The sequence below is a fragment of the Salmo salar genome, chromosome ssa15, assembly GCF_905237065.1.
Source record: "Salmo salar chromosome ssa15, Ssal_v3.1, whole genome shotgun sequence".
NCBI classification, from domain to species: Eukaryota; Metazoa; Chordata; class Actinopteri; order Salmoniformes; family Salmonidae; genus Salmo; species Salmo salar.
Genome location: NC_059456.1, coordinates 66742030 through 66769328, shown reverse-complemented (window position 1 = coordinate 66769328; position 27299 = coordinate 66742030). Strand labels below are relative to the sequence as shown.

Genomic DNA, 27299 nt, shown 5'->3' with positions numbered 1-27299 from the left:
AACAAACATGAACGAAACGTTTAAGAGATCAGTTTTTTTGTTGTTGTATAGAAATACTTTGCTCAATGACAAAGTTATCTATCCATCCCATTCCTTTCTTTTAGCATGTGCATGAAGTACACCACCGTGCCTCAGGACACGTGTCCTTTCAGATTCCATTCTGATTATTTAGTTGTGGACAACTCCCTCTCTTGCTCTTGGCTCTCATCTTTGTAAGTCACCTTGATTTTGCACCTGTGTGTTTTAGCAGTTTCTTTATGAAAAATATTTTGCTAACTCCAGGTCAGTAGCGAAACCAAGGGGCTATAGCACTACAGAAGTAGACTACAAATACATGCTGGGCCGGGCGGGCCTAAAGTCGTGAAGTAAGCGCTACTTGGAGCGGGCGAAAAGGACGACTTCTGTGTGAACAGAAGTAGGATGTAATGCTGCTATTTTTCCGGTAGATGACAGCAGCGCATGCACCATTGGGCAAAGTAAGTCCGCGTTGTGGAAATTCTCCGTATTGTATGCCTTTTACAGGCCTCCGTAGTTTATTCAACTTTCCTGACGGACGTTGATCTGCGTTTTGAAGCAAACTTAGCTACATTTTACAGGAAAAGAAAGGTAGTTAAGAACAGCTACATGGGCAACTGAGTAATTGTATTTAGTAATTCTCCGTCTAGCTTGCTTGCATGGCTAAATTGCCAATCAAACTAAGCTTACTAGCTAACGTTTATGACTAGCTAGCAATCTGGCTAACTTCGCTAGCAGCTGCATGTGACGGCTGAATGTTGAGCTTGCTAAATGTGATGTGTCTTTTTCAGGAGGAATGTGGTTATGATGTGTTCTTTGGCTCTGTTCCCCCCACCGCTGTCCGGCGACGGAGAGACTTCTCAGTACGACGAGTCCAGCACAGATCCATCCGTCTGGTTTGGGGTGGGTGGGCGGGCTACCGTATCATTGTCAATCCCCTACTACTGTTAACCGGGTGGGTATAATTTGTGGAACGTTCTTACAGTAATCTGTTCCAAAAACGTCGCAAATAACAAGGTTGCCAACAAACAACGCATACAAAGTTGTATAGCGGCAGAATAAGATACCGGGTAGAGAGTGGGCTATTTCATAACGTTTTTCACTCACCACGTTTATTCCGAAAAATGTCTTTCCTCACTCTGTTAACCTATGGACAAACTTTAAGAATAAGCTACGTGGTGAGTTGATCATGCTACTTTGTATGCGTTGTTTGTTGGCAACCTTGTACTTTACGTTTTTGGAACAGATTCCTGTTGGAACGTTCCACAAATTATACCCACCCCTGTTAACCTACTAGTCACCACTAGCTATAGTGTAACTTACCGAGTTGCCACAAACTTTCTGTCACTGCATTGCTTGGATGTTTAATGTTGTCACCTAATATTAGGCAAAGGTGTGTGTGTGGAGAGCAAGACCTACAGTATGTATAATGTTGTATGTGTTTCCATTTGCTGTAGGATTCACCTGCTCTGAATCTGTACTTCCCGCGAGAGTCACTGAAGCCTCACAGCCGGCCAGAGAGCAGCAGCAAGTCAGCCTTTAGGGACCACTGTGAGACGCTGTACACAAGGAGTGCAGGGGCTTGGTGTGTCTCTCTCTCTCTCTCACTCACTCACTCACTCACTCACTCACTCACTCACTCACTCACCTCACACACACGCGATTCTGAAGCCCTGTTCACTAATCCCCACCTCTGTGTCTGTCTGCTAGGCGTGATGCAGGCCTGTCTGGACTCCTAAATGAGATTGCCAACTCCAGTGCAGAGGGTGAGTGCCATGTTATCGTCATTCTTCCACTGTCATGAAAGTGTTTACATGCAGCGTGCGCTTTAGATAAGAAACTGTCATGCAAGAGTTTGTCTTTTTAAAGATGATCTGAAACATTTTTGTAAGTCAAGGTCATTTTGATAACCAAATGTGATAAAGAAGCATATTCCTACACCTAAAACTGCTGAGAACAAATTTATGTTAAAACATTTAAACGTTGCCTCAGCTGACTACTGCATGCCGCCGTCTTGATAACTTATCATCAATGACATCACTTGAATGGTTGGTCTGACAAGCAGCCCAGATTACAATGCGTGTTAGTAGCCTCATTGAGAGTTTTTTTTAAATTTTGACAATAAAAACAGAAAAATAAGAGCCATTTTAGAAGGCTATTTCGTTAGAAACTAGTCAGGTAACGTGGCATGAATGATAAATTGACACAAATATACACCCTGTAAGGTGGGCTATCATAGCTAGCCAGCTAGTCCAAACCCCAGCAAGCACAGCTATCATTGATGGATATTTTGCTATCTAGTGATGTTAGCAGAACGTCTTGCTACAGTTATTTTACTATGGACATTGGCAGCATCATTTAAGTCTCACAACTAGCTGCCATTGATTTAATAGGAGTGGACACTGTTAACAACCCTGCTTATCTGTAGCTAACTCTTTCAGAACAGACAGACATCTAACTAGCCTGCATTGACTGATTACTCGTTTTTCTAGCCCAGGTATCTAGCTAGCCTCTCCTAGGTTTGGCACATCTGAAGTCCCTCACTAAAAACCATATTGAATACCGTTTTAATGCGTAATGTACATGATCTGCCAGCAAAAGTGACTTTGTTATTGTGGACTTTACCGTGCAGTTAGCCTGTTGGCTAGCTTTGGCTAACGCAGTACGATCCGTTACCCATGTCAAAACTACTGTAATCTTTAACACAGCTAGACCTTACCCTCTGAATGAACACAAAAACATGTGTAAGTGGGTTTTTGAATGGACACTAGTCGCTTATTCGATGCTAGCTACCTGCTTTGAATGTTATTGTGGACATCATGCATTTAGCTAGTTTACTAATGTCGGGTAACAGTAGATCAGATGCCTCTGCCCATGTAATGTAGCCAAGTTGAATGTGCTCATACATATGCAAATGCATTTTTGACCGGACTATACAGGCTTGTTAACGTGGTTGTGAGTATTTTGTTGTTTTTCGATCTCAAATTGGTTGTTTTAGCTTTTCGTTTATTCACTTGTTTGATTATGGCTGCTCCTGAGTGGCACAGCGGTCTAAGGCACTGCATCTCAGTGCAAGAGGCGTCACTGCAGTCCCTGGTTCGAATCCGGGCTGCGTCACATCCGGCCGTGATTGGGAGTCCCATAGGGCGGCGCACAATTGGGTCGTCTGGGGTTAGGCCCGGGGTAGGCCGTCATTGTAAATAAGAATTTGTTCTTAACTGATTTGCTTGGGTAAATAAAGGTTACATTTAAAAAATTAAAAAATAAAAAAAATTCTCGAAAAACGTATGTTCTAAAAGCATTTTCATACCATCACGTTCAACAAGGTTACCTAACCTGGACATGTAAACCAATGTTATAGGTTGATTTGAGCGTTTCAGTCCGTCACTTAATTGGTGTGTGTGTTCCCAGTGCCCAAGTGGCTAGGGGTGAGCTCGAGCTGTGTCCTGGCCTTGCTACGCTGGGTTTCCTCCTTCCACAGCTCTCTGTTCCCTCACCTCACAGTAAGTGGCCCAGCCTGTCGTTTCACCTGGCTAATTCTCAGGCAGTTCTAATCAAACAATACAGGGGTGGGTTTGGATTCTGCAGGCTTCTCTAATTGACTGTTGTTATCTACCCTTTGTCTTCAGTTGAGCAGCGAGGAAATGACCGCTGAGTTTTCCCAAGTGCTGGACTGGTAAGACTACCTTTTTTTCTTTTTGATGAATCCCAAATCGGATCCTTAAATATACACTTATGTTATGTATGTCCTTGTCAAATATGAGCTATTTGTTTACTTTAGGGATATATGCTCACAAATGCATACTCTCTGAAATCATGGCTGAAGTGGGATATGTATCTGTAATTGTCCTCCTGTTCTTGCTCCCTGTGTCTCAGGTCGGACTGTGCGGTGCGGAGCTTTGCCTGGCACCCACACACACAGAAGTGTGCTGTGGCCCTTTCAGACGATTCCATCAAGATCTACAACCCCAAGAGGTTAAGTCTGTCGCAATGGTCCTCTCTCTCTGTGTGTCATTGACTATCAAACTCTATGAGCTGGCTTCGGATGAAACCTACAGTGCATTCGGGAAGTATTCAGACCCCTTGACTTTTTCCACATTTTGTAACGTTAACAGCCTTATTCTAACATTTGATTAGGTAAAACATTTTCCTCATCAATCTACGTACAATACCCAATAATGAGAAAGTGAAAATGTTTGCTACTGTATAAAAAAACAGAAATACCTTATTTCCGTAAGTATTCAGACTGTTTGCTATGAGACTCGAAATTGAACTCGGGTGCATCCTGTTTTCATTGATCATCCTTGATATGTTTCTACAACTTGATTGGAGTCCACCTGTGGTTAATTCAATTGATTGGACATGATCTGGAAAGTCACACACCTGTCTATATGTTGCTCTGACAGTTGACAGTGCATGTCAGAGCAAAAACCAAGCCATAAGATTGAAGGAATTGTCCGTAGAGCTCTGAGACAGGATTGTGTCAAGGCACAGATCTGGGGAAGGTTACCAAAAAATGTCTGCAGCGTTGAAGGTCCCCAAGAACACAGTGGCCTCAATCATTCTTAAATGGAAGAAGTTTGGAACCACCAAGACTCTTCATAGAGCTGGCCAACCTGCCAAACTGAGCAATTTGGGAGAAGGGCCTTGGTCAGGAGGTCCAGAGTTCCACTGTGAAGATGGGAGAACCTTCCAGAAGGACAACCATCTCTGCAGCACTCCAATCAGGCCTTTATGGTAGAGTGGCCAGACGGAAGCCACTCCTCAGTAAAAGGCACATGACAGCCCGCTTGGAGTTTGCCAAAAGGCAACCAAAGACTCTCAGACCATGAGAAACAAGATTCTCTGGTCTGATGAACCCAAGATGGAACTCTTTGGACTGAATGCTAAGCATCATGTCTGGAGGAAACCTGGAACCATCCTTGCAATGAAGCATGGTGGTGGCAGCATCATGCTATGGGAATGTTTTCCAGTGGCATGGACTGGGAGACTAGTTAGAATCGAGGGAAAGATGAACAGAGGAAAGTACAGAGAGATCTTGGATGAAAACCTGCTCAGGACCTCAGACTGGGGCGAATGTTCACCTTCCAACAAGACAATGACCAAAGCACACAGCCAAGACAATGCAGGAGAGGCTTCTGGGACAAGTCTCTGAATGTCCTTGAGTGGCCCAGCCAGAGCTCGGATTTGAACCCGATCGAACATCTCTGGAGAGACCTGAAAATAGCTGTGCAGCAACGCTCCCCATCCAAACTGACAGCTTGAGAGGATCTGCAGAGAAGAATGGGAGAAACTCCCCAATTACAGGTGTGCCAAGCTTGTAGCGTCATACCCAAGAAGACTCAAGGCTGTAATCGCTGCCAAAGGTCCTGTTTTTACATTGTCATTATGGGGTATTGTGTGTAGATTGATGAGGACAAAAAAAACAATTGAATCCATTTTAGAATAAGGCTTTAACGTAACAATGTGGAAAAAGTCAAGGGGACATACATTCTGAATGCATTCTATGTCCTCAATCATATTGTCAGACCAGCCAAGTGCAGTGTTTAAACTATGGCACCATTCCTACAGTGTTTATGTACTGTTTGAGTGAAATTGTCTCTCTTCTCTGTCTCTCTGCCTTGGTCTCCCTGTCTCTCTCTCACACACACACACACTCTCTCTCTCCTCAGTGCTACTACTCCCACCCTGAAGCACCGTCTGCAGCGCAGTGTGGCGGCTCTGCAGTGGAAGCCTCTGTGTGCGTCTGCCCTGGCCGTCGCCTGTCACAACTGCCTGCTTGTCTGGCACGTGGACCCCACCTCACTCTCTACCAGGTATACACACACACCCTTGTGTACATTATTGAGTCATTTCTATGTCTTGAATGTTCCTTTTTTCTCTGCCCTCCCTATTTCTCTCTCAATCTTTTTGGGTCTCCCTCCCTCCCACAGGCCCTCCTCTGGCTGTGCCCAGGTCCTGTCCCACCCAGGCCATTCCCCCGTCACGTCCGTCGCATGGTCACCTAACGGACCTCTCCTGGTGTCGGCCTCCCCCAGGGACACTGCCATGCTGGTAGGAACCGTCTCAGTCCACACACACACACACACACACACACACAGCGCCTCTACTGCTACTTGGCTGTGAAAGTATTTTACTGTGACGTCGTAAGGGCTTTGTGACTCTTGTCTGTCTGTCTCTTTCTCGCCGTCTCCTCCTCTCTCTGTCAGGTGTGGGACGTAGCTGTTGAGAGCTGTGTGCCTCTCCACCGCGTGGGAGGGGGAGGAGTCACGCACCTGTCCTGGTCTCCCGATGGCAGTCGCGTGCTGGCTGCTACGCCCTCCTCCCTCTTCAGGTCAGAGACGGTAGTGCAGGAGAGCTTCATGCTTCGTGTAGTGTTGGTGGGCTTGATGTTTCTGTATTACTGTGTGTATGTGTGTTGTTCATGTGTTTTGTGTTGCTGCAGGGTTTGGGAAACCAGGATGTGGACTTGCGAGCGGTGGCCTAGTCTGAAGGGACGCTGTCAGGTGAGACCCCTGGTAACACTCTCTCTGTCTCTCTCTCTCTGTGTCTCTCTCTCTCTCTGTGTCTGGCTAACTTTCTCTCTGTAACTGTCTAGACTGGCTGTTGGAGTCCTGATGGGAGTCGCCTGCTCTTCAGTGTGCAAGGAGAGACTGTCATCTATGCCCTGACCTTCACTGACAACCCAGGTACACACACTCACTCACACACACACAATTCCATGTACAATATGAGGCACATCAACCTTTTTATAGTTGTTTACACTGTGCTGTGTGCTTGCGTTGTTTGTTTTGACATTAGTTCTCCTCTTTGTCCACTAGGGGTGCCCTTAATGATGTCAGGTGGGCCGAAGGCAGCAACAGTGGTGGCTGACCTGTCTGAGACCACCTTAAATACACCAGGCGGAGACATCACGTAAGAAAAGGCCCCGGGTTAATGAGTCATTTACTTCACTAGTTGTTGATTCCCCTCACTGATTGGATTGTTGCGTTTGTCTATGTGTCAGGGTCGGAGGAGAGATCCAGTCGTTGGCGTGGGATCCCCGAGGAGAGCGTCTGGCCGCGCTTGTCAAAGGTCAGGCTTGTTCTCTCTCCTCCTCTTTCTCCGAGTTGAGCGGGTTGTGTGGTTTGACGTCTTCTCTCCTCCTCTCACTTCCTCCCTCTCATCGGCTCCGTCAGGAGATGCTGGAGCGGGCCGCCCTGCCATGATCGCAGTGTTCAAGACTCAAATCAGCCCCGCTTTTAAGCTTCTGCCATGGTATGTGCTCTAGTATATTACATTGCCAGGAAAGTATCTCAGTGGTAATCAGTTGTGTGTGTCTCAGTGATAAAAACTGTGTGTGTGTGTCAGTGGTTTTGTTCAGGGGGAGGCCGGGACAGAGCCCAGACTGATGCAGTTTAACCCCAACTACCAGCACGGAGCCCAGCTGACTGTGGTTAGTCTACTCTTTACATTCGCGGGCCTCCAGTCATTTAGACGTTGTCTCACAGTGCTGCTTAAACCGGTCTTAATAACGCTAGAGTTCACTGATAAACTTGAAATTTAGAGCGGTTTTCAATGGGCAACATGGGCAACATAAAATGGTTCCTGGCCCACACACTAATTCCCCTTTTACATGGCTGTTGTTGTACAGTAGTGCATCAGTGACTAGAGCAACAGGTGTAGTGAGGCGTAACTTAACCCATCCTAGTGACTGTAGTGAATTCTCTCTCCACAGTGTTGGTCCAATGGGAAGATTACCCATGTGCCTTTCTGCTTTATGAGTGCTGGGAATCCCCAGCCTGGCCTAGGAGGCAGCCCATCTCTCCCCCTGTCCCAGGGCAGACCAGCAAACTACAACAACCAGACTCTCTACACAGAACTCATCTCCTGACCACACACTCAAAACTAACACAGAAACCATATTTCAGTACAATTTATACTTTTATTTTTGGAACGCTTTGTAAATAAACGTGCACAAAGTGTTACGCAAATTGTGAATGATTTGTGTCTTTTCGAATTCCTAGTCCAAGACATGGCAAGGGGGTTGGTGGAATGGGGTTAAGGTCTAGGCAGCGCCGGCCCGTTCTTTCAAAAGAGATAAATAAAGTGATTGGGAGTTTGGAGAGTGTCTTTTATTGGAGATTTTCATTTACTTACTTAAAGAATCTTCAGTTGGGAAACCCTGCCTTAGAGCATGGATAGTCTTTAAGTAAGACTAATGAAAATCTCCATTAAAACACTCCAAACTCCCAATCACCTTATTTATCTCTTGTAAAAACTGGCTGAATTATAATCCCACCAAGTTTTTTTGGACAACGGACGTAAAGGACTGTATAAACAAATCTGTTCAAAAGTATTCCCATGCACAATAGAAAGAGATATATTAAACTTTCAGGTGAGTGTAAGTACACCCATCTAGTACCGAGTCAGACTCCCCTTTGGCCCCAGAACAGCCTGACTTCTTCGGGGCATTCTACAAGGTGTCGGAAATGCTCCACAGGGATGATGGTCCGTGCTGACGCGATGACATCACGCAGATGCTGCAGATTGGACGGCGGTACATTCATGCGGCGAACAGCCGTTCAATCTCATCCCAAAGATTTTCTATTGAATTAATGCCAGGGGACTGACCAGGACACTCAAGTAAAGTGAACACGCTGTCATGTTCCAGGTGGTGTTTTTCCACTCCTCAATTGTCCAGTGTTGGTGATGGCATGCCCACTGGAGCCGCTTCTTGTTTTTAGCTGATAGGAGTGGAACCCGGTGTGTTCGTCTCCTGCAAGAGCCCATCCGTTACAAGGATCGATGAATTGTGTGTTCCGAGATGCCGTTCTGCACACCGTTGTACTGCGCCGTTATTTTTCTGTGTGGCCCGCCTGTTAGCTTGTGCGATTCCTGCCATTCTCCTTCGACCTCGCCTCAATAAGCTGTTTTCACCAACTGGACTGCCGCTGACTGGATGTTTTTTGTTTGTCGCACCATTCTCTGTAAACCCTCGACACTGTCATACGTGAAAAGCCCATGAGGGTGGCCACTTCTGAGATACTGGTTCCGATGCACCTTAGGTCACTCGTTTTGCCCATTTTAACATTAAATCGAACAGTAGCTGAATGCCCCGATGCCTGTCTGCCTGCTTTTATATAGCAAGCAACATGACTTACTGTCTGTAGGAGCGATCCATTTTTGTGAATGGGGTGGTGTACCTAATAAACTATCCGGTGAGTGTATATGATCGAATACAAATGGAATCAAGGTTTGAAATTATTCCGTTCTTGTCATACTGCATCTGTTTGGGGTTCTTGCGGTCAATTTGCAGTCTATAAATGATTTATAATAATGTTCTGGCCTCCTGACTTCGCTCAAGAAAAAATCATCCCGCGGCTGAATCTATTTGAGGATCCCTGTCTAAGGTAATTAAGTCTACTGTATATTCTCTTAATCTATGTTTATCTTGGCAATAATGTTTTCAATCTTAAGAAAAAAACAATCTGAAATGAATGGTATAGCTTTGCTTTAAATCGAAAAGATGTTAGGTCAACATAGATGATACTTGTGATTTTCAATGTAGGTTTGTAATAAGAATCATTTCCCATTAAATAAGAATATGTCACTGTTTAGTCTTCAGTCTAATTTGTATTTCTCAGCAGAAAGATATGGAAAGGTTTTGTGGAGAAAGCACACAACGGCAAACACCTATGTGAACGTGTTGATGCATCAATAAGACATTACTGTTAATAAACAAAATACTTCACAATTCCATTCAGCACATTTTCTTTATTTATGCTTATTAATTCAAACAAACAGAAGCCAACCCTGAAACCGGTGAATGATTACAGACTGTACTTTCATTCCTGTGTAATGAGATTTTCTCATAGCTAAAACACACACTCACACACAGTCTCGCATACTCACACACATACCATGCACTCACAAACATAAAAAAAAGTTAACTGAACTCCCAAGAAATACAACTACAACAAAAACCTTAAAGTATACAGACCTTGTGTTCAGTTAACAAAAAAAAGCCATTCAACTCCCATGCCATTTCCGTACTTACTCAAAAGAAACGCAATTAAAAATCAACTACATTGTTACTTGGTTTTTCCTTTTTTATTTCCAATTTACATCAATTAAAAGTGTAACAAAATAAAAACAAACAAAAAATGATCATGATCATAATAAAATTAATAACAACAAAAGAAATGACACACCCTCACACACACAGAGACAAGCCACCCTGGTTGTTTTGGGTAGCTCTCCTTGGACTCCCGTGATTCTATTTGTGGGGCGTAGACTCCATAGGAGAATATCCAGAGCCACTTGGTTCCCTGCCTTGATTGGCTGCACCTGTCGTCCAAGGTGGTGTGTGTGTGTGTGGTGTGAGGCTAGTGGGGGTTTGGAGGAACAATGGCAGAGACTGAATTCTAGAACTCATAGCACCTTCTGAAGACAGCAACCCAAAGCAAAGATGGCTGTTCAGCACCAGTTCCACCCGAAAGCAAAAATTTTTAAGGTCAACGTTTTCACTTTGTTTTTCAGCGTGAGGTAGCTTTAAACAATCAGGATGACTACAACAAAACAAAACTGATTTAATTTCCCAAATTTGATTAGATTTTTTGGGGGGTTGTTTGTCAACTGAGTAAGACATTTTCCTCTAATGGGCAATCAAGGGGTAAAGGACAATGAAAAACATATCCCAAATGTAACCTCACTTTCCAAAAAGTGTTGGTGTGCATATAGACACATGTACACACATAATGTGGAAATATATAGAAAAGCATCTGGTTGTTTATAAACACAGACTTTTACAACAATAGAACCAAGTATTTTTAATACACAGTTAAAGTTTAGCTCCTGGTCTTGATGGTAAAAAAAACCATTTTGAGCACCTTATAATTACTGAAAATATTTTTTTGGTCTACATTGATTCAAAATGGCGTATTTGTAGCTAGGTCGGAGAGGGAGGTGGTGTGGGAGGTTCTAGGTGTTCTGTAGTGGGAGGAGTTTGCGGTTCTTATGGTGAAGCCCCCCCCAGTCCCACTGTACCTCATCAATAAATAAGTGACATCGAGTCATGTTTCTGTTTCTCCATCACTCGTCCCTTGGCTTGGTCCCTTTTCCTTCTGGCTCAAACTCATTCCCGCCAACTGTGGGCCACAGGAAACATGACTGGGGAATGGTGTAATTACATACGGATATTGCTGGTGTCCTTCAGTGCTAACATCCAGGGAGTACAACTTGGAGAGCACTTCTTTGTAAGAGAAAGTATCAATTATTTATTTTTTTAGTTCCGGTCTTTTTTTTTGGAGTGTGTATTGTTTCATAGTTATTTCTTTCATGTTTTAGTTTCTTTGTCGTCTTGTTTATTCCACTTTACAAGAAGCAGACTGCGCCCACGTCCACACCGAACTCCTGGTCCGCTCCTCCGATGTCCATGGGAGCAATGTCCACGATGGGCAGACGGGAGGTCTTCTGTGTTTTGTACTCGAAGACAGTCTTGCCCCACTGGCCTGTGTGTTTCTGTGGGACGACAACGGATATGTGTTGAAACAGTGTACATTCCGATAGGCTACAATGACAGATTTTATTTCACTGTGTAACTGGACTGTGCCTTCCCCAATAGGTCATACTTTACTATGTCCATCTTTTCCCTGTCCCTACTTGACAGTGCCTATTCCCCTCACCTTGCAGCCGTCCTCCACCACGCTGTAAGTGAAGCGGCTGTTGCCCTCAGCTCTGATCTCCACGTCGTTGGAGCCCTGGAGCAGCAGAGCCTTCTTCAGGTTGCCAGTGGACGCGTCCATGTAAGCCACGCTGTCCTTGCAGTGGTAGGTGAGGTTCTGAGATGCTTCCGTGGACAGCAGCCTCAAGAAGGTCAGCTGGATACTGGCGGCGTTGGTACCGTCCTCAGCGTAGCTGAACTGTAGAGGGAGCCAGAGAGGAAGAGCGTAGGGTTAAATGAGACACGGGGTAAGGAAGGTGGCAGCAACACACATGGAGGTCACAGACAGGTTTATGGATGGTAGGATTTTATGTGATGTCTATAACTTATCTGCAAGGCCGAAATATATGTTCAGTCTGTAATTCATAAAAGGAAACACTGAGAGGAAGCGCTTTACTTGATGATCAGGGTAACCCTTGAAATGAAGTTATCCTACTAAAGCAGTAGCCATATTTCACTCAAATGTGCCAGTGAAATGATTATTCATGTAGAGACTCACGTGGAATCCTCCGTTCATGGTCTCTCCGAACCAGACGTGTTTGCGGTCCTTGCTCTTGCTTGTCCACCAGTTCTTGTGCGGTACATTGGCTATGCTGGGGTACACACAGGTCTCGCCAGTCTCCATGTTGCAGAAGACCTTGATGGCGTCAGCTGTGCTGCCAATGTTAGGATCCACCCAGTAGTCACCTGGTGAACAGGAAGGGGAGAGGACAAATGGTTCAAACCTTAGCATGGTTTGGACTGATCATGTTCTACACATCTGTGTTCTTTCCTTTCCATTCCCTCTCTCTTCTCCCTCTCCTCAAACCATTCCGCCACTCACCACTCTTCCACTCGGGGTGGGACAGTTTGATGTCTCTGCAGGTGCGGGCGGGGTTCTTCTGGCTACCGTCGGGGCTGCGCAGGTTCTCGATCTGGTAGTTGAGGGACTTGAGTGTGGAGTCCACCTCCACGTCATGCTGCCTCAGGGAGCTGGATGCCTCATCAGCCCTCATGTACCTCAAGGGATCCGGAGACTTCTCAGGCTGAGACAGGCCAGCGAAGGCAGACATGTCGATGCCAGGGCCGGGAGGACCAGGAGGACCAGGGGGTCCGGGGTTACCAGGAGGACCCTGAAGGAGAAGAGGAGACGATTGTTACATGGTGGGACAACATGAAGACTAACATATTTGCTGCTATATGTTATAAAGGTTGCCAAGCGTTACTCACAGCAGGACCAGTCTCTCCAGAACGACCACGAGGCCCAGAGGGTCCGAGGGGTCCAGGGGTACCGTTAGATCCATCCTTACCAGCGGGACCGACTGGGCCAGGGGGTCCCTGAGGAGATAGATAGAGTGGGGTCAGTCACAGCTCATAGACATTGATGTTATCATAGCACGTATGAATGGGAGTCTCTTTGTAGAGTGGCTGGATTCACAGTAAGTTTGAAACTTTTACCGGATGTAACATTGTTCATGTTCAATTGTCCTACAGTGTACACTCTTTAATTCAAAAACAACCTGCTTATCGGACATTACAAACCTAGCAGCTACACTACATGACCAAAAGTATGTGGACACCTGCTCGTTGAACATCTCATTCCAAAATCATGGGCATTAATATGGAGTTGGTCCGCCCTTTGCTGCAATAACAGCCTCCACTCTTCTGGGAAGACTTTCCTCTAAATGTTAGAAAATTGCTGTGGGGATTTGCTTCCATTTAGCCACAAGAGCCTCAGTGAGGAGGGGCACTGATGTTTATCACTTAGGCCTGGTTCGCAGTTTCCGTTTCAATTCATCCCAAAGGTGTTAGATGGAGTTGAGGTCAGGGCTCTGTGCAGGCCAGTCAAGTTCTTCCACACCGATCTTGACTAACCATTTCTGTATGGACCTCGCTTTGTGCACGGGGGCATTGACATTCCTGAAACGGGAAAGGCTGCTCGGCCATGGAAACCCATTTCATGAAGCTCTCGACAAACAGTTATTGTGCTGACGTTGCTTCCAGAGGCAGTTTGGAACTCGGTAGGGAGTGTTGTAACCGAGAAACAGACGATTATTATGTGCTACGCGCTTCAGCACTCGGCGGTCCTGTTCTGTGAGCTTGTGTGGCCTACCGCTTTGCCGTTGTTGCTCCTAGACTTTTCCACTTCACAATAACAGCACTTACAGTTGACCGGGGCAACTCTAGCAGGGCAGACATTTAATGAACTGACTTGTTGGAAAGGTGGCATCCTATAACGGTGCCACGTTGAAAATCCCTGAGCTCTTCAGTAAGGCCATTCTAATGGCAATGTTTGTCTATGGAGATTGGATGACTGTGCGCTCAATTTTATACAACTGTCATCAACGGGTGTGGCTGAAATAGCCAAATCCACTAATTTGAAGGGGTGTCCACATACCTTTGTATATATAGTGTATCTCTCTATGGGTGATAATTATTCACATCTCTTTCCTCTTCTTTATCATGTAATTAATCTTTATGGGAACAGGTTTTAAGTAGTAGCCTCTCCTGTCTTGTCTTCCTCTCTACCACAACATGTGGTCATCACAAAAGCATTAGCCTTCCCTGTTATCATAGGACAGACTAATTAAAACACAGTGGCCATTCTCATCCTCTATCTTATCACGGTGTTGGGGGATTATAAAAAAAAAAACTAGCCTTTGACCCTCATTATCATATCAAGGGATAACTACTGTATAGGGGTAATTCATTTGTCTTATCATAAGTCTGGAGGGATTAGAGAAGTGTTCTGTCCTCTCTCGTCTGGACTCACTTTAGCACCACTAGGTCCAGCAGGTCCAGCAGCTCCCTGGTCTCCAGCGGAGCCCTGTTAGTTTAGACAAAGACGACTGGAAGTCAGGGAACAGAACTTATTCCACGTGCAGAAGTGTCATGAATACAGTTCCATAAAGATGGAGAAGTATAATGGCTAGAGGTCCAGTGTGGCCAGAGGACTTGGGTGACTTACGGGTGGTCCGGGAAGACCCTGCAGACCAGTGAAGCCACGGTGTCCCTTCTGTCCCCTCTCTCCTGTCTCGCCAGCCTCTCCCTTGTCTCCACGGGGTCCTTGGGGTCCCTGATTTAGAGAGGCAGAGAGTGTCAATCAACTCAGCAAAAAAAATGGTGTGCCAATGCAGGTGCAGCTACTAAAATTGTATAGTTGGTGTGTGTGTTTCAAAATGAGGGATGTTGAAACTCACAGCCATTCCTCTAGCGCCAGCTGGTCCAGCGGGTCCGGCAGGTCCTTGAGCACCCTAAAAACAAGAGTGAGGTTCTTCCATTAGACAGGCTAACAACAACCAAACTAGTATGAATTACATAACACCAACATGTATCTCATTCATATTGCGTCTAGTTTTGTATGAGTACTCACTCCCTCTCCTCTGTCTCCCTGCTTGCCCAGGGGGCCGACAGGGCCGGGGGCACCGGGAGCGCCTGGGGCACCAGGAGCACCAGCAGGGCCAGTGTTACCACGCTCACCCTACAGGTGGAGAGAAGATCATAGGATATAAGGCCATCAAAGCGCATATGATATCTTATCCATCAATTGGATTGATTGGTTTGGACTGATTGGTTTGATTGGTGTATAATGCAGGTGTCTCACCTTGACTCCAGTGGATCCATCTCTACCAGGGGGTCCATCAGATCCAGCGTTGCCCTGTAAGGTAGAGACAGAGATTTAATCATTCATTGAAATGTATTGTTTCCAGTCATGAAGAAGTTGCCAAAGCAACACAATGTTTGGGATCCATGGGTTAATGGTGCTGTAGAAATGCAGATGGTTGTGATTGGCTATGGTAGTTGTGCTCATGTCTTCTGTTGCTGGTGTCGTTGTTGGTTGTGGTTGTTGTTGTTAGTGCTGTGGTCATTGTTTACAATTCTGCTTTGTGGTTATTGTGACTGTGTGGGGGAGGGAAGTTCTTGTTTTTGGAGGTTGCTGTTGTTGTGGTGATTATTGATATTTATGTTAATGTTGTTCTTGTTTATGCTGCTGCTGTCGTTGCTATGGTTCTTGCAGTGGCTCAATCCAGAGGTGTAATTATATTGGCCAGCAGGTGGCACTATTGTGCAGCTATGGCCTATACCTCTGTAATTGCTGTGTGCAGCCTCAGTGGCCTATATTTGTTGTTGTTGTTGTGGTGGCCTTTGCTGTTGTGGTTTAGTTCTGACCTCTCTTCCGGGCTCTCCTGCAGGTCCAGAAAGTCCAGGGGGTCCCACAGGGCCAGGGGGTCCACGGTCACCACCAGCACCAGAAGCTCCCTGCTTACCGGGCTCTCCCTGGGACACACAGAACGTGGACATCAGACTCACCATCAAGGAGTTAAGTGTCAGATGTCACCACAGTCCAATTATATATCTAATGTCTATAACTGCAACGATGTAACATGTGACTGACTAGTCAATGGACTCATGGACTTCATTATTGATCCGCATGGTAAGCAGGACACCAGCAACTGTCTAAAAGCCCCTAGGTGGTAAGAAAAGCATCAAAACCCCAATGTGAAGTAGTATGATGGACACTTAGTTCTGAATGCATCTCAGTTACAGCCAATTGGTCACTGAGTGATCGACTTCTTTGTGAGCGTTTTAAGGAGAAAGAAGTCTGGGTATAGATCTGTCATTATTGAATGTATGTGGATATCAGGACTCCGTGATATTACACAGGCAATCACTCCAGGCGTCCCATATATGATATTAGGGTAAATATGTTGTTTAGTTACCGCTCAATGGTGCATGAGTAGTGGGGGTTATATGAGCCTGGACTTAAAAGGTTCTTAGGCCAATTGTCATTCATATTTTCTATCAATATAGCTAGGTATTTCATCTTATAAAGAGACCTTAACTTACAACTGGACCAGTAAGGGCAATGGTTCTATAACACTGACCTGGCTTTCAAAGTTCAGCTCTCTTCATGATTCAGAAAATACAGTGACAATTTTTTTTCTTCTCACTAATCATAGCCTAATCCAAGTGTGTCACTATCAGGGGTGAGATACTCACAGAAGGTCCAGGAAGGCCTGGGAAGCCCCTCTCTCCACGCTGCCCAGGCAGACCAACAATACCACGAGACCCAGCCAGACCATGGGGACCTGAAGGACCATCTGGACCCTAGAAATGGAGGAGACAATTAGGTCAAAGTTTACTACATTGACTTTACAGCTCCAGCTCATCGAGTTCATAACTCCAGTTCCAGAAAATCAGGCACATTTTAAATGAAGTGATAGACTATCAAGGTGGCTGAGTTGGTGTTACTAGGCCTACCAGGTACGTCCATAAAGCTTAAAGTAACTGTTCAGTGAAAATCGCACTTTTAAAAGTTTCTATTCGGTTAACTCATACCCAAATAATGTTGCTGACTCGTATTTGTGGCCAAAGCATAAATTGGAGAAAAGACACTTCCAAAACCCCACCTCAAACTTGTATCGTAAACAGACCATTTAAAAAATGCTTGCTATTTCCTCGTAGAGAATGGCTCATTGGCTGAGCTGGCCAATCAGTGGTCTACTCGCATGAATATTTTTTTATGACCGGTATACGCCCACACCATTCCAAGAAAAGCTGCTTTTTAACATACTTAATAAAAAGTGTTTGGAAGGAAAGTATTCCACTCATTGTAACTAATTAAAGGTCCGATTTCATAGAAATCTGGAAACACTGGACAGTTACTTTAAGAGCTGGGTGGCATTATCTCCATGAGATTGAGTGGATGAGGAAGACTCACAGGGGGACCATCTTCTCCAGCATCTCCCTTCTCGCCAGGGGCTCCAGCAACTCCACGCAGCCCGGCGTCTCCCTGTCTTCCTGGGGTGCCAGCGTCACCGCGAACTCCCTTAGGACCGTCTTTACCAGCAGGACCAGCGGGGCCAGCAGCACCAGGGTTACCCTGAGAGAGGGAACAGAGAGATGCAGCATTTTTTTCAATCACACACATATACACAGGTCATCTGAATGAAAAGGTGACTTTCTGTTGTCTATGGAATACTTGTGAGGATGTGATACTCACGTTGGGACCGGGAGATCCAACTCTTCCAGCAGCACCAGGGAAACCAGTAGCACCCTACCAACAAGAAAGCGACAAGACCATATTTCAGTGAGAGCCATTACAGAACATAGCATGTGATATTTTCACTTACTATTGGGTAATAATCTCTTATCATTGGAACTGTTGACTTACAGCGCCACCCTGGGCACCACGGGTTCCTTTAGATCCAGAAACACCAGTGGGACCCTGGAACAAAAAGCAACAATAAACACAATTAGACAAAGAAACAAGAACAATGAAATAAGAAGTGCATCAATTGTATTCTCAAATACTCTCCATTTCTTTTTCTCCGAATGGTAATGTCTTAGGTCATAAGACATCTCTCTCAGGGACATACAGGTTTTTGGTATCTCAAAGTGCATTTCGATGGGTACCTACCACAGGTCCAGGGGCCCCAGAGGGTCCCTGAGGTCCAGGGGCACCACCATCTCCCTTCTGTCCAGCCTCGCCAAACTCTCCCTTGGCTCCAGGCTGACCATCTGCACCCTGGAGTTTGGTGGATGGAAGATACAGGTCAATAAAGATCCAACATTTTATATGGATGATAGGAATGTTTTCATTGAAACTTATGTGATTGCTGTGGTTCTACTCACAGGAGGCCCAGCGAAGCCAGCAGGCCCAGGAGGACCACCCTCACCACGGTCACCCTACAGGAAGAGAGAGATGGACTCAAAACAGGTGCAGATGTATGTGGCCCTGTCCGTCATGCTGCAGGTGGATGTGGAGGAGGCTGTACTCATCAGAGATCAAACCTTTAGTGGGATTTAGTTTACTGGTAATTTCCTTTATTATTTATAACTGTTGCCGGGCAACTTGGGAAGTGAGTGGTCTTGGAATCAAAATGAACAATATGTTGACATCAAAATATCTGGTGACTTTGAGTAAGTGATCTTATCCTTTGATATGTAGAGCTCATGACAGGGTCTGCTTCCTCTCTAGTTTCTTCCTGCTCTCTGTATTGGAGGGGAGTGAGTTTGCACGTTGTACATTTCAAACCTCAGCATGTCGACAACGTGGCTGATTCAATACAAATCTAAAAACGGACGATATGACACTGGAGGTGGAGAGACCCAACTTACAGGAGCACCACGGGCACCAGCAGCACCAGTTGGGCCAGAAGGTCCACCCTCACCCTGAGAAGGAAGGAGAGAGAAGAGTGAGAAACCCATACAGTACACACGTTTACCAGCACTACTACCTTACAACCATCTGTCAAATGAATATTAGACCGTACACATAATAACAGGTGTGTTTGATCAGTATGGTAATTCTTACCTTCACGCCGTTGGGACCAGCTGGGCCAGGAGGACCAATGGGACCAGACAAACCCTGAGTGGGAGGAGAGAAGAAAGATGGAAAGGAGAGAGATGGAGTTATTATCAACCTCACTTGGTCATTGGATCATTGTATTTCCATCGGGCCTTTGGTTCAGAGTTGCCACAGAAGAGTGTGTCTATTTTCTCTGCTTCGGCGGTACTCACTCTAGAACCGTCCTTTCCAGGAGCGCCCTCAGGTCCTTTCTCGCCGTTGTCACCCTGCAAAACACAGAAAACCATGACATGTATCATGATATAACCTTGCAATCCGCCGTCGAATTTTCTCCAACAGTGATTCAATATTTTTGACAGTTGTTACTCACTCTGTCACCTTTGGCTCCGAGGATACCACCAGCTCCTCTCTCTCCTGGCATACCCTGCAGGCCGGGGGGTCCCTGAGATCCAGCACCACCAGTTGGCCCAATGGCTCCCTGTCAGAGAGGAGGAACGTGGAGTTAGAAGATGGCCGATCACACTGTTTCTGATGTTTCTCTCTTCAGTAGTGGCACTGTGATTGCCAGACTATAGGAGCTCAGGACTCCGTATCCAATAGCAACGGAAACTCTTATTGAAGACGAGGTTGGCTGAGGGGAGGGGCTCCTAACCTTGGGTCCATCGGTTCCGGGAGTTCCAGGAAGTCCACGAGGTCCCTGCAGACCCTGAGTTCCTGCACCGCCCCTCTCACCAGGGAAACCACGCTCGCCCTATCAGGGAACAGAGAGACAGGAAGTGAGAGGCAGAAACAGGAAGGACTACAGACATAAAGGTTTGACAAGTAGATGGTGGTGGCTAACTACATGATTATGAAAGTAAGTGAGAAAATCATCTAAATCAGACTTATTGTAGAAATGAAAACTCACTCTGGGTCCCGTAACGCCAGCAGCACCAGCCTCTCCAGGAACACCCTACAGAGAGAGGAGAGAGACATTATAGCTGCGTACTTTTACAGTAGATAAATTATACCTTGAGAATACAGCAAGTTCTTGTGTTTGCTAGAATTACATGATCAGGATAAAGGCCTGAGGTGTGTGATGACAAATGTGATGTGAGTAGCAGGGTTAGATGTTCCTAATGTGTTCAATCAATAAGGGACCTGGACAGGCGACCTGGTGTGTTGCTGTGACAGTGGACACTCACCGCATCACCAGGCTTGCCTCCCTCTCCCGGGGGGCCAGCAGGTCCAGGCAGACCCTGCACAACAACAACAGGACAATCAGTGACTTCCTATGACATCATCAAAAATGGACATCAAGTTGTTCGGAATAGAATCCTTCCTGTTCCAGCCATTCCAGAAAAGTAAGGTGAACTCACCTGGAAGCCAGATGGCCCAGCAGCTCCCTGCTCTCCTCTCTCTCCAGCAGGTCCCTAAGATGAGAGCAAACACAGGTAATCAACACAGGTGATCAACACAGCAACAGCACTCTGTGGAGCTGTGTGGAAGTTTGGGAATGCCATTGCATCCTCAAGTGCTCAAAGGGAGACGCTAGCTTTTGCAAATACCATGGCTCCACGTATTCTGTTATAGGTGCATCACAGAAAGAGATTCTATTACTATGGGGTGCAGTTTCACTCCTTAAGAACTGTCTGCTGTATATTGTCTTTTACGACGTCTGTCAGAGGTTGAACACTTACAGCAGGGCCGTTAGGTCCAGCAGCGCCAGTCTCACCATCTTTACCAGACAGACCCTGTTCAGAGAGAGAAACATTTATCAGTTCATGGTGAACCACCGCTGCAAAGGGATGGCGATCGATATCCGGTTCTCTTTCCTTGAAATTTTGTGGAGCTGAAAATACCCAAATTGCACAGAGGTGAACTCAACTTTGCTAAGACCAAGGGTTACAGGAAGGTCATCTGAAAAGTTGATCAACTTACTATCAGACCTTGACGACCCACAAGACCCTTCTCTCCTGCCTTGCCAGGCTCACCCTGTTGAAGAAAAAACACACTGGTCAGTCACAGGGAAGAAGAAAAGACAAGTGCAAGGGGACTTAATGGGGACATTTCCATACACTTACTGTACTGTGTGTGTCTGCACTGTCAGATACTCTGTATCTAGAGCTGGAGGCAAATCTATTGGCAATATCTTCCCTCTGGGTATCACAACTTTATTGGAAACCCCTGTGACACTTACATTGGCTCCCTTTGGTCCGGGGAATCCCATCACACCAGGCTGGCCACGTGCTCCCTGAGGACCAGGTGGGCCGGGGCGACCGTCCTCACCAGCAGAACCCTACAGTACCACACACAGAGGATAGAAGGTTTAATTGTATGGCAAAATGTTTGGTAAGAGTGAAATACTAGACGGTGCTAGACGGTTAACGAGGCATACTTACACCAGGACCAACTTTGCCTTGAGGACCAGCATCTCCAGGGCGACCAGTGAGACCCTGTGAGCATCACACACAATGACAGTGTCAACATTATACATGTAGATGGACACCGATTTAAAGCCACGATGAGCCCCAGCTCGTATCGATGACTGTTTTGGCTGGTTGTGGTGGTGGTGGTGGTGGTGGACACCAGAGACACTACTACTCACTCTGGCTCCGGGAAGACCAGGCTCTCCTGCGCGGCCGGGGTCACCAGTGCCTCCCTTAGGCCCACCCACGCCGGGAACACCACGGTCACCAGGGGCTCCCTGAGGAGGAAGAGGGGAGAGAAAGAGAGAGATTAGTATGGTTTGCTTTCATCACTCACGTTTAAACAACATTGTTTATGAACTGTGACTAGCTAATTGTATTAATCATAGCCGGTATTGGACAATTTATTTGGATTAGTTTTTTACTCATTGGTCTACATGACCGTCTTCTTACAGTTAGGGACTCCTTTAGTAGAACTAGTTGTTATAGTGATTTCGCAACTACTCCTGTCCATTCCTGTCTCTCAGGAACGAGATGTGGCTTTGAGAACTGTAAAAGTGTCAAATCAGCATTGTGAGACCCACCTTAGCACCAGCAAGACCATCCTGACCCGGGAAACCACGGTTACCGGGAGCTCCCTAGAAACAAGGACAGAGAGGACATTTCCATGATGAGGAATAGGATGTGGGAAGAACTGATATGACCCAATGGCACAGAACAAAAACAGAACAAACTGCAGCGAGATCTGTGATGGTTCAGATCCTTACTCTCTCGCCAGGAGGTCCAAGTGGTCCAGCAGCACCCGGCTCTCCTCTTGCTCCTCTTTTGCCCTCCTCGCCAGCGGGGCCAGGGCCGCCTTGGGGACCAACAGGGCCCTACAGGGGGTGAGCAAGAAGATGCCAGATTAATCCCAAACATACTTCCAAGTCCAACTCAGTTAAGTGAAAATATCCATGTGTAGTTAAGATATTATATGACCCATCAAAACAGAACTCACAAGCTCTCCCTTGGGTCCAGCCTCTCCTTTGAAACCAGGAATACCGGGGTCTCCCTGTAACAAACACAGGGGCAAAGTCATTTTTCTAGAAATCACTCAGAACAGTTGAGATAGGAATGACATGACTCACAGCACATGGGTTTCCCCCTAAGTAAAACCAATAAGCACCATCAACATAATATTAGGGTGTCCAGGTTTTGGGGGGAACATGGGGGACCTACCGACTGGCCCTTGGGCCCAAGAGGTCCTGTTGCTCCCTGAGGTCCGGGGGGGCCACGGGGTCCTGGGAAACCAGGTGCACCAGCAATACCAGAAGCGCCCTACAGAGGGCGAGAGAGAGAACACAACTGAGCGTTACTGACTGAGTAGTAGACCGATAATGGTGACCAGGAGCACTGTTTATTTCATGCTGAGTGTAGAAGGTACTTTCTAAACCATATAGTGTAAGAGTATACTTACAGCAGATCCTTTAGCTCCGGGGATACCATCAGTACCAGGGTTGCCCTAAAGGAAGAAAGTGAAGAGATGAAAACAATGCATCAATTTAATTATGAGAGATAATCAGTATGAGATAATGCACTTCGGACTGTATCAAACAGAGCCCGGGTGTTACGTACAGAGGCGCCAGCGGGACCGGGAGATCCGGGTGTGCCAGCCTCTCCGCGGGGTCCCTGTGCGCCTTCAGCTCCACGGGCACCAGTGGGGCCAGCTTCTCCCTGTAGGATGGAAGCGATTCAGAGGACCATTAGGACTGCAGTTGGTTCTCCGTGTAACTGTTCTATCGAACTGCCCTCGGTGACGAAGTCAAATGGTATGGTGATTAGAGCTCATTGTCTCCCTGTGATAGACCGACATACAGTAACGGTTCAATGTGACTCTTCTGAGTCCTTGACGTAAAGTGACTGAGAATCTCACCTCGTCGCAGCTTATCATTATTGATCATCTCGTCAGAGTTTATCACCCGTGGTCTAGTGAAATGAAGTGTCTGAACGCCATGATTGGTGGGAATTGAATTCCTTTATCGCTCCAATAGGCTTCGATTTGGTTCATGGCTGACATGATGCATGGCAGAAAGAAATGAAGTATATCCAAATTGTACATACTATAATTGTAAATAGTACAAACCTTGGAACCAGGGGATCCAGGGAAACCAGGTGCTCCAGCAGGTCCAACAGGCCCCTGTAGGAATCACAGTTCAAAGGTCAGAGTTCACAAACTCACTAATTCCTGGTTTTGTTATTATCGCACAAATACAACATGGACTGGGAGAAACAGACAAAGCGGTCCAAATCTATTTGAAAGTATTTGAAAATATGCACAATTGTGATTGTGCTGTAATAAGTGAAGTGTATTATTGATTTCTGCATTATGGTATCTTGTACAACAATAATAAAAGCTATATGTCTTTGAAACAGTGAGGAACCAATATGAGGAGCTCATACGTACAGGAGGACCAGCAGGGCCAGGCAAGCCATCATTACCACGGGCACCCTGAGGAGAGAGCAGACACAGGAGACATTATGATGATGGTAGGACTATGAGGTGTTTATGGATGAACACATTTACACCATTGTGATTTAATATGCCGTCTTAAAATGCCTAAGGTCGGCTTCACGAGACTACCATTAGGCAGGTTTAACATAATTATAATTTTGACTGTAATTGATTTTGCTCTACAGCCAGATTGAGAAGGTCTTTATCGGGTGGCAACATTAACCAAAGAGAAAGTCCCAAACTTTAGGCTGGGATTGTCTGGTAGGCAAGTGTACAGAATATGATTGGGTCTGGTTAGGATTGATTGGGATTGGGGACATAAATGGTCGAAACTATATGGCATATCATTCAGGGCTATACTTAACTTTGGTGTATTACTAGCTTGTATTGTTCAGGAGTATATAGTTTAATCAGAGAGTGTTAAAGGTAAATGTCTGTGTTACTCACAGCAGAGCCAGAAGCTCCGGGACGGCCTCTCTCTCCGGGCAGACCACGTGGTCCCTACAGGAGACAAGTGATGAACACTCAGCTTGGTAACATCCAGGGAAAAGTTACAGTTGGCGAATAAAAGCTTTTTACTTTATACACCCTTTATATTCAGGTAATGCACAGGTGTAACGTTCTCTTACCATTGGTCCAGGGGCGCCATTCTCTCCGGGAGCGCCACCCTCACCCTATAGAGAGGAGACAGTCAGTCAGTTAGCCAATCAGACTGCTTCTCAGACAGTCCGTCAGATAGACAGACAAATAGACGCAGAAATAGAAACTCAAAGATTTGATGAATAGAAGATCTAGGCCAGAAGTCTTACCTTGGCTCCGGCAGCACCACCCTCTCCCTTAGCTCCATCAAGACCAGGATGACCCTACACACACATACGGACGGACAGACAGCAGTGAGCCACTTCATCAGGACTGATTAGTCCTACATCAGCCCCATTAGACTGATTAATGAACACTAATTAGCTAATCTATTGTGTTGCTAATCATGCTGGACGTGTAACATCATAATATCCTTGCTGATGGAGTTGTGATTGTAAATGAAGCACGATGAAGCACCCACTCTGTGTCCTTTGATTCCGGGAAGACCAGGAGTTCCGGGGAATCCACGAGCTCCCTGAAATAAAGAGATAAATGAGGAAGTTGGATGCTAAAGGATTCTGTGTGGGATTCATCTGTAAAAGGAACTCCTATCTTAAGATATTGAACGTTGAACTGATCCGTATATAGTAAGATGTAACAAAGGAAATTGATGATAAAAACCTGTCTGTAGTACATTAGAGATCGGTTATCCATGGCATTGTGCTCTGATGTTGTGGACATGGATTTCTGTATTTTTTTTCTACTTTAGTCTAATCTTTCAGTGTTTACCTGAGGTCCTGCAGGTCCACGTTCACCAGCCTTTCCAGGTTTGCCAGCCTCACCCTAGCAATAAAGAAAGGGAGACATTAATCATCATGATTGAAGATATGATTCAAATCAGGAGTTCATCAACTGAATAGTAAATGTCTTAACGTTTTACATTTTAGATTCTAATTAGTGGGGGGTTCAGTGTGGGAATGTAAATGGCTAGGAGTTTAGGATTTTCTAAAGGGACATTCAATGAAACAATTGTATTATAAGTTATAAATGGTAGGTAAGTGCTTTGTGGACTGCTTCGGTGGTACTGTGTCGAAGAGGATCATGCTTGTGTTTTTTAAACAGTGGGGGAAGAAAAAAGGTCCGCTCTTCATGATGGAACGAGGTGCACTGGAGTCTGGCCTGACTAACTCAATAAGATAATGATAGTTTGGGCAGGTGGCAAGAGTTTTTTTTTTCTATAGGAAAATACTCTCTATTTACATATGAGGAAATTGAAGTAACAAAGCATGTTCAGAGCTCTGCATCTGATAGAGCTCGCGCTCTACTTGAGCATGGCTTTGACAACAGAGCTCAGGCCTGAGCCGTGGATCTGGTTCAAGCCTGGCATGGTTCTGGTTCAAGCCTGGCATGGTTCTGGTTTTGTTGCTGAAGATGGCAATACTTACATCACTTCCTGGTTTGCCAGAAGGTCCAGGGGGTCCTTGGGGTCCCAGTGCACCCTGTCATGAGGGCAGAGAGTTTGTTGTCATTGATGTGTAGGCCTAATTGCTGTGACTAAGAACAGACTAGTGCAAGAAGCTACCTTCCCACAGTAAACTAAAATGAAATCATTGCAATTTCGCATTCACTTCATGATTTCAGGGCCTTTCACCTAGTCTTTGAATTCTCACTGCCAACGCTAATGAAAATGTTATGTCGCAGGCAGTCATGTTAAAAAGGTACCCTGTCTATTCCTGTCTATTTATATCTGACATTCACAGCATGTCGAGGAAGGGGGGATTTTCCTGTTGCTAGTGGTTTGATTTTAATGACGGGTAATGATGTTGGTGATTTTCACTTGAGCTCTGAGGGGGACGGAGCTCCATGTGATCCTCACATGGATAGACATTCCTACCACTTCTAGGGGTCAGGGGTTAGAGGTCAAACTGGGTTGAGTGGGTTTATGAGACACTTTCACAATAAACACTAATTTCTCTATACTTCATGTGGTTAGTACGCAATCATATAGCCCTCAATCGAATACGGCTCCCTAGGTAGCCAACACTAGAATGCTCTGGTGCTGCTGCCAAGCTCTACATAATATAGTTCTATATTGGCGTTGTAGCACAGAGATGTATGGTGCACCCTGGGATAGTTTTGGCTACTCACAGCAGGGCCTGGCTCTCCAGTCTCTCCGGGGTTACCTTGGAAACCTTGTGGGCCCTGGAATTGATTAGAAGGAACATCAAGTCAAAGACATCCTAATAGTCTGCATATTTCTATAGGCACATGGGTGTCCACATTACGGATCAACATAGTATATTAGGATACAGGTAGACCATAAATGTATCTCGTTTATCCATCCTATACAAAAGGTCAAAGGGTCAAGCACTATTCCACAGCACTGTCCACATTCTCCTTCTGTTGTGATTATTACTAGGGCTTAGAGAGGTGTCCAACCCACAGTTATGAAGGTGGTGTATACTTACAGGGGCTCCAGAAGGGCCAGGTGGACCACGGGGACCCATAGGGCCCTACAGAGGAAGAGGGAGAGAGATAATGAGAGGAAATGCATAATATTGATAGCAATTCATAGCTCAAAGACTGTTGGGGTAATTGCTATTTAGTCATGTCTTAGGCGGAAAAAAACACTTGAATTGTCAGATGTCCCATTGTAATTCAAATAACATGGCCTGTGGGTCTTCTGATGTTGTGCAATAATTAGTTAGAATTGTGGTGTAGAAAGGTTTTAGGCCATGGTTATCTGGTCGTATGAGAAAAAAGAAGGAAAAAAATAAATACAGTATATTTCAATGAGTCGTCGGGTAGCAT

The 27299-nt window shown here is 45.7% G+C and overlaps 2 protein-coding genes across 3 annotated transcripts in view; one reads left to right on the top strand and one right to left on the bottom strand.

Moving 5' to 3' along the window:
• Positions 1-497: 497 nt before the first annotated feature.
• On the top strand, positions 498-7995 carry aaas (achalasia, adrenocortical insufficiency, alacrimia). The gene is made up of 17 exons (XM_014145555.1): positions 498-606; positions 807-918; positions 1473-1600; positions 1726-1781; positions 3427-3518; positions 3645-3691; positions 3892-3990; positions 5688-5831; positions 5949-6069; positions 6225-6349; positions 6461-6521; positions 6614-6704; positions 6837-6930; positions 7022-7089; positions 7194-7272; positions 7366-7450; positions 7733-7995. The coding sequence occupies exons 2-17, from the start codon at positions 820-822 to the stop codon at positions 7886-7888; spliced, it is 1545 nt and encodes a 514-aa protein (XP_014001030.1). The 5' UTR covers positions 498-606; positions 807-819; the 3' UTR covers positions 7889-7995.
• A 1756-nt stretch (positions 7996-9751) lies between these two features.
• LOC100286410 (collagen alpha-1(II) chain) overlaps positions 9752-27299 on the bottom strand; it is a 29508-nt gene continuing 11960 nt past the window's right edge. For both annotated transcript variants that reach the window (XM_014145553.2, XM_014145554.2), the window contains 46 exons: positions 26957-27001; positions 26637-26690; positions 25934-25987; positions 25278-25331; positions 24970-25023; positions 24719-24772; positions 24539-24583; positions 24357-24410; positions 23862-23906; positions 23541-23594; positions 23033-23131; positions 22875-22919; positions 22637-22735; positions 22416-22469; positions 22186-22293; positions 22003-22056; positions 21598-21696; positions 21392-21445; positions 21190-21288; positions 20931-20984; positions 20690-20743; positions 20369-20422; positions 20195-20248; positions 19918-19962; positions 19663-19761; positions 19381-19488; positions 19223-19276; positions 19017-19070; positions 18821-18874; positions 18335-18388; positions 18120-18227; positions 17874-17927; positions 17703-17756; positions 17421-17582; positions 16700-16807; positions 15869-15976; positions 15303-15356; positions 15072-15179; positions 14899-14952; positions 14667-14774; positions 14472-14525; positions 12929-13036; positions 12543-12831; positions 12219-12406; positions 11682-11918; positions 9752-11517 (listed from right to left, as the gene is read on the bottom strand). In XM_014145553.2, coding sequence (XP_014001028.1) covers positions 11371-11517; positions 11682-11918; positions 12219-12406; positions 12543-12831; positions 12929-13036; positions 14472-14525; positions 14667-14774; positions 14899-14952; positions 15072-15179; positions 15303-15356; positions 15869-15976; positions 16700-16807; positions 17421-17582; positions 17703-17756; positions 17874-17927; positions 18120-18227; positions 18335-18388; positions 18821-18874; positions 19017-19070; positions 19223-19276; positions 19381-19488; positions 19663-19761; positions 19918-19962; positions 20195-20248; positions 20369-20422; positions 20690-20743; positions 20931-20984; positions 21190-21288; positions 21392-21445; positions 21598-21696; positions 22003-22056; positions 22186-22293; positions 22416-22469; positions 22637-22735; positions 22875-22919; positions 23033-23131; positions 23541-23594; positions 23862-23906; positions 24357-24410; positions 24539-24583; positions 24719-24772; positions 24970-25023; positions 25278-25331; positions 25934-25987; positions 26637-26690; positions 26957-27001 — 3849 coding nt within the window. In that variant the 3' untranslated portion in view covers positions 9752-11370. The remainder of the gene's footprint in view (positions 11518-11681; positions 11919-12218; positions 12407-12542; positions 12832-12928; positions 13037-14471; positions 14526-14666; positions 14775-14898; positions 14953-15071; positions 15180-15302; positions 15357-15868; positions 15977-16699; positions 16808-17420; positions 17583-17702; positions 17757-17873; positions 17928-18119; positions 18228-18334; positions 18389-18820; positions 18875-19016; positions 19071-19222; positions 19277-19380; positions 19489-19662; positions 19762-19917; positions 19963-20194; positions 20249-20368; positions 20423-20689; positions 20744-20930; positions 20985-21189; positions 21289-21391; positions 21446-21597; positions 21697-22002; positions 22057-22185; positions 22294-22415; positions 22470-22636; positions 22736-22874; positions 22920-23032; positions 23132-23540; positions 23595-23861; positions 23907-24356; positions 24411-24538; positions 24584-24718; positions 24773-24969; positions 25024-25277; positions 25332-25933; positions 25988-26636; positions 26691-26956; positions 27002-27299) is intronic.

Coding starts and splice junctions, on each gene's coding strand:
- aaas (XM_014145555.1), top strand. CDS start 820: ATGATGTGTTCTTTGGCTCTGTTCCCCCCACCGCTGTCCGGCGACGGA. Junction 3,519..3,644: donor CTCTGTTCCCTCACCTCACA/GTAAGTGGCCCA, acceptor CTTTGTCTTCAG/TTGAGCAGCGAGGAAATGAC. Junction 6,931..7,021: donor ACACCAGGCGGAGACATCAC/GTAAGAAAAGGC, acceptor TCTATGTGTCAG/GGTCGGAGGAGAGATCCAGT.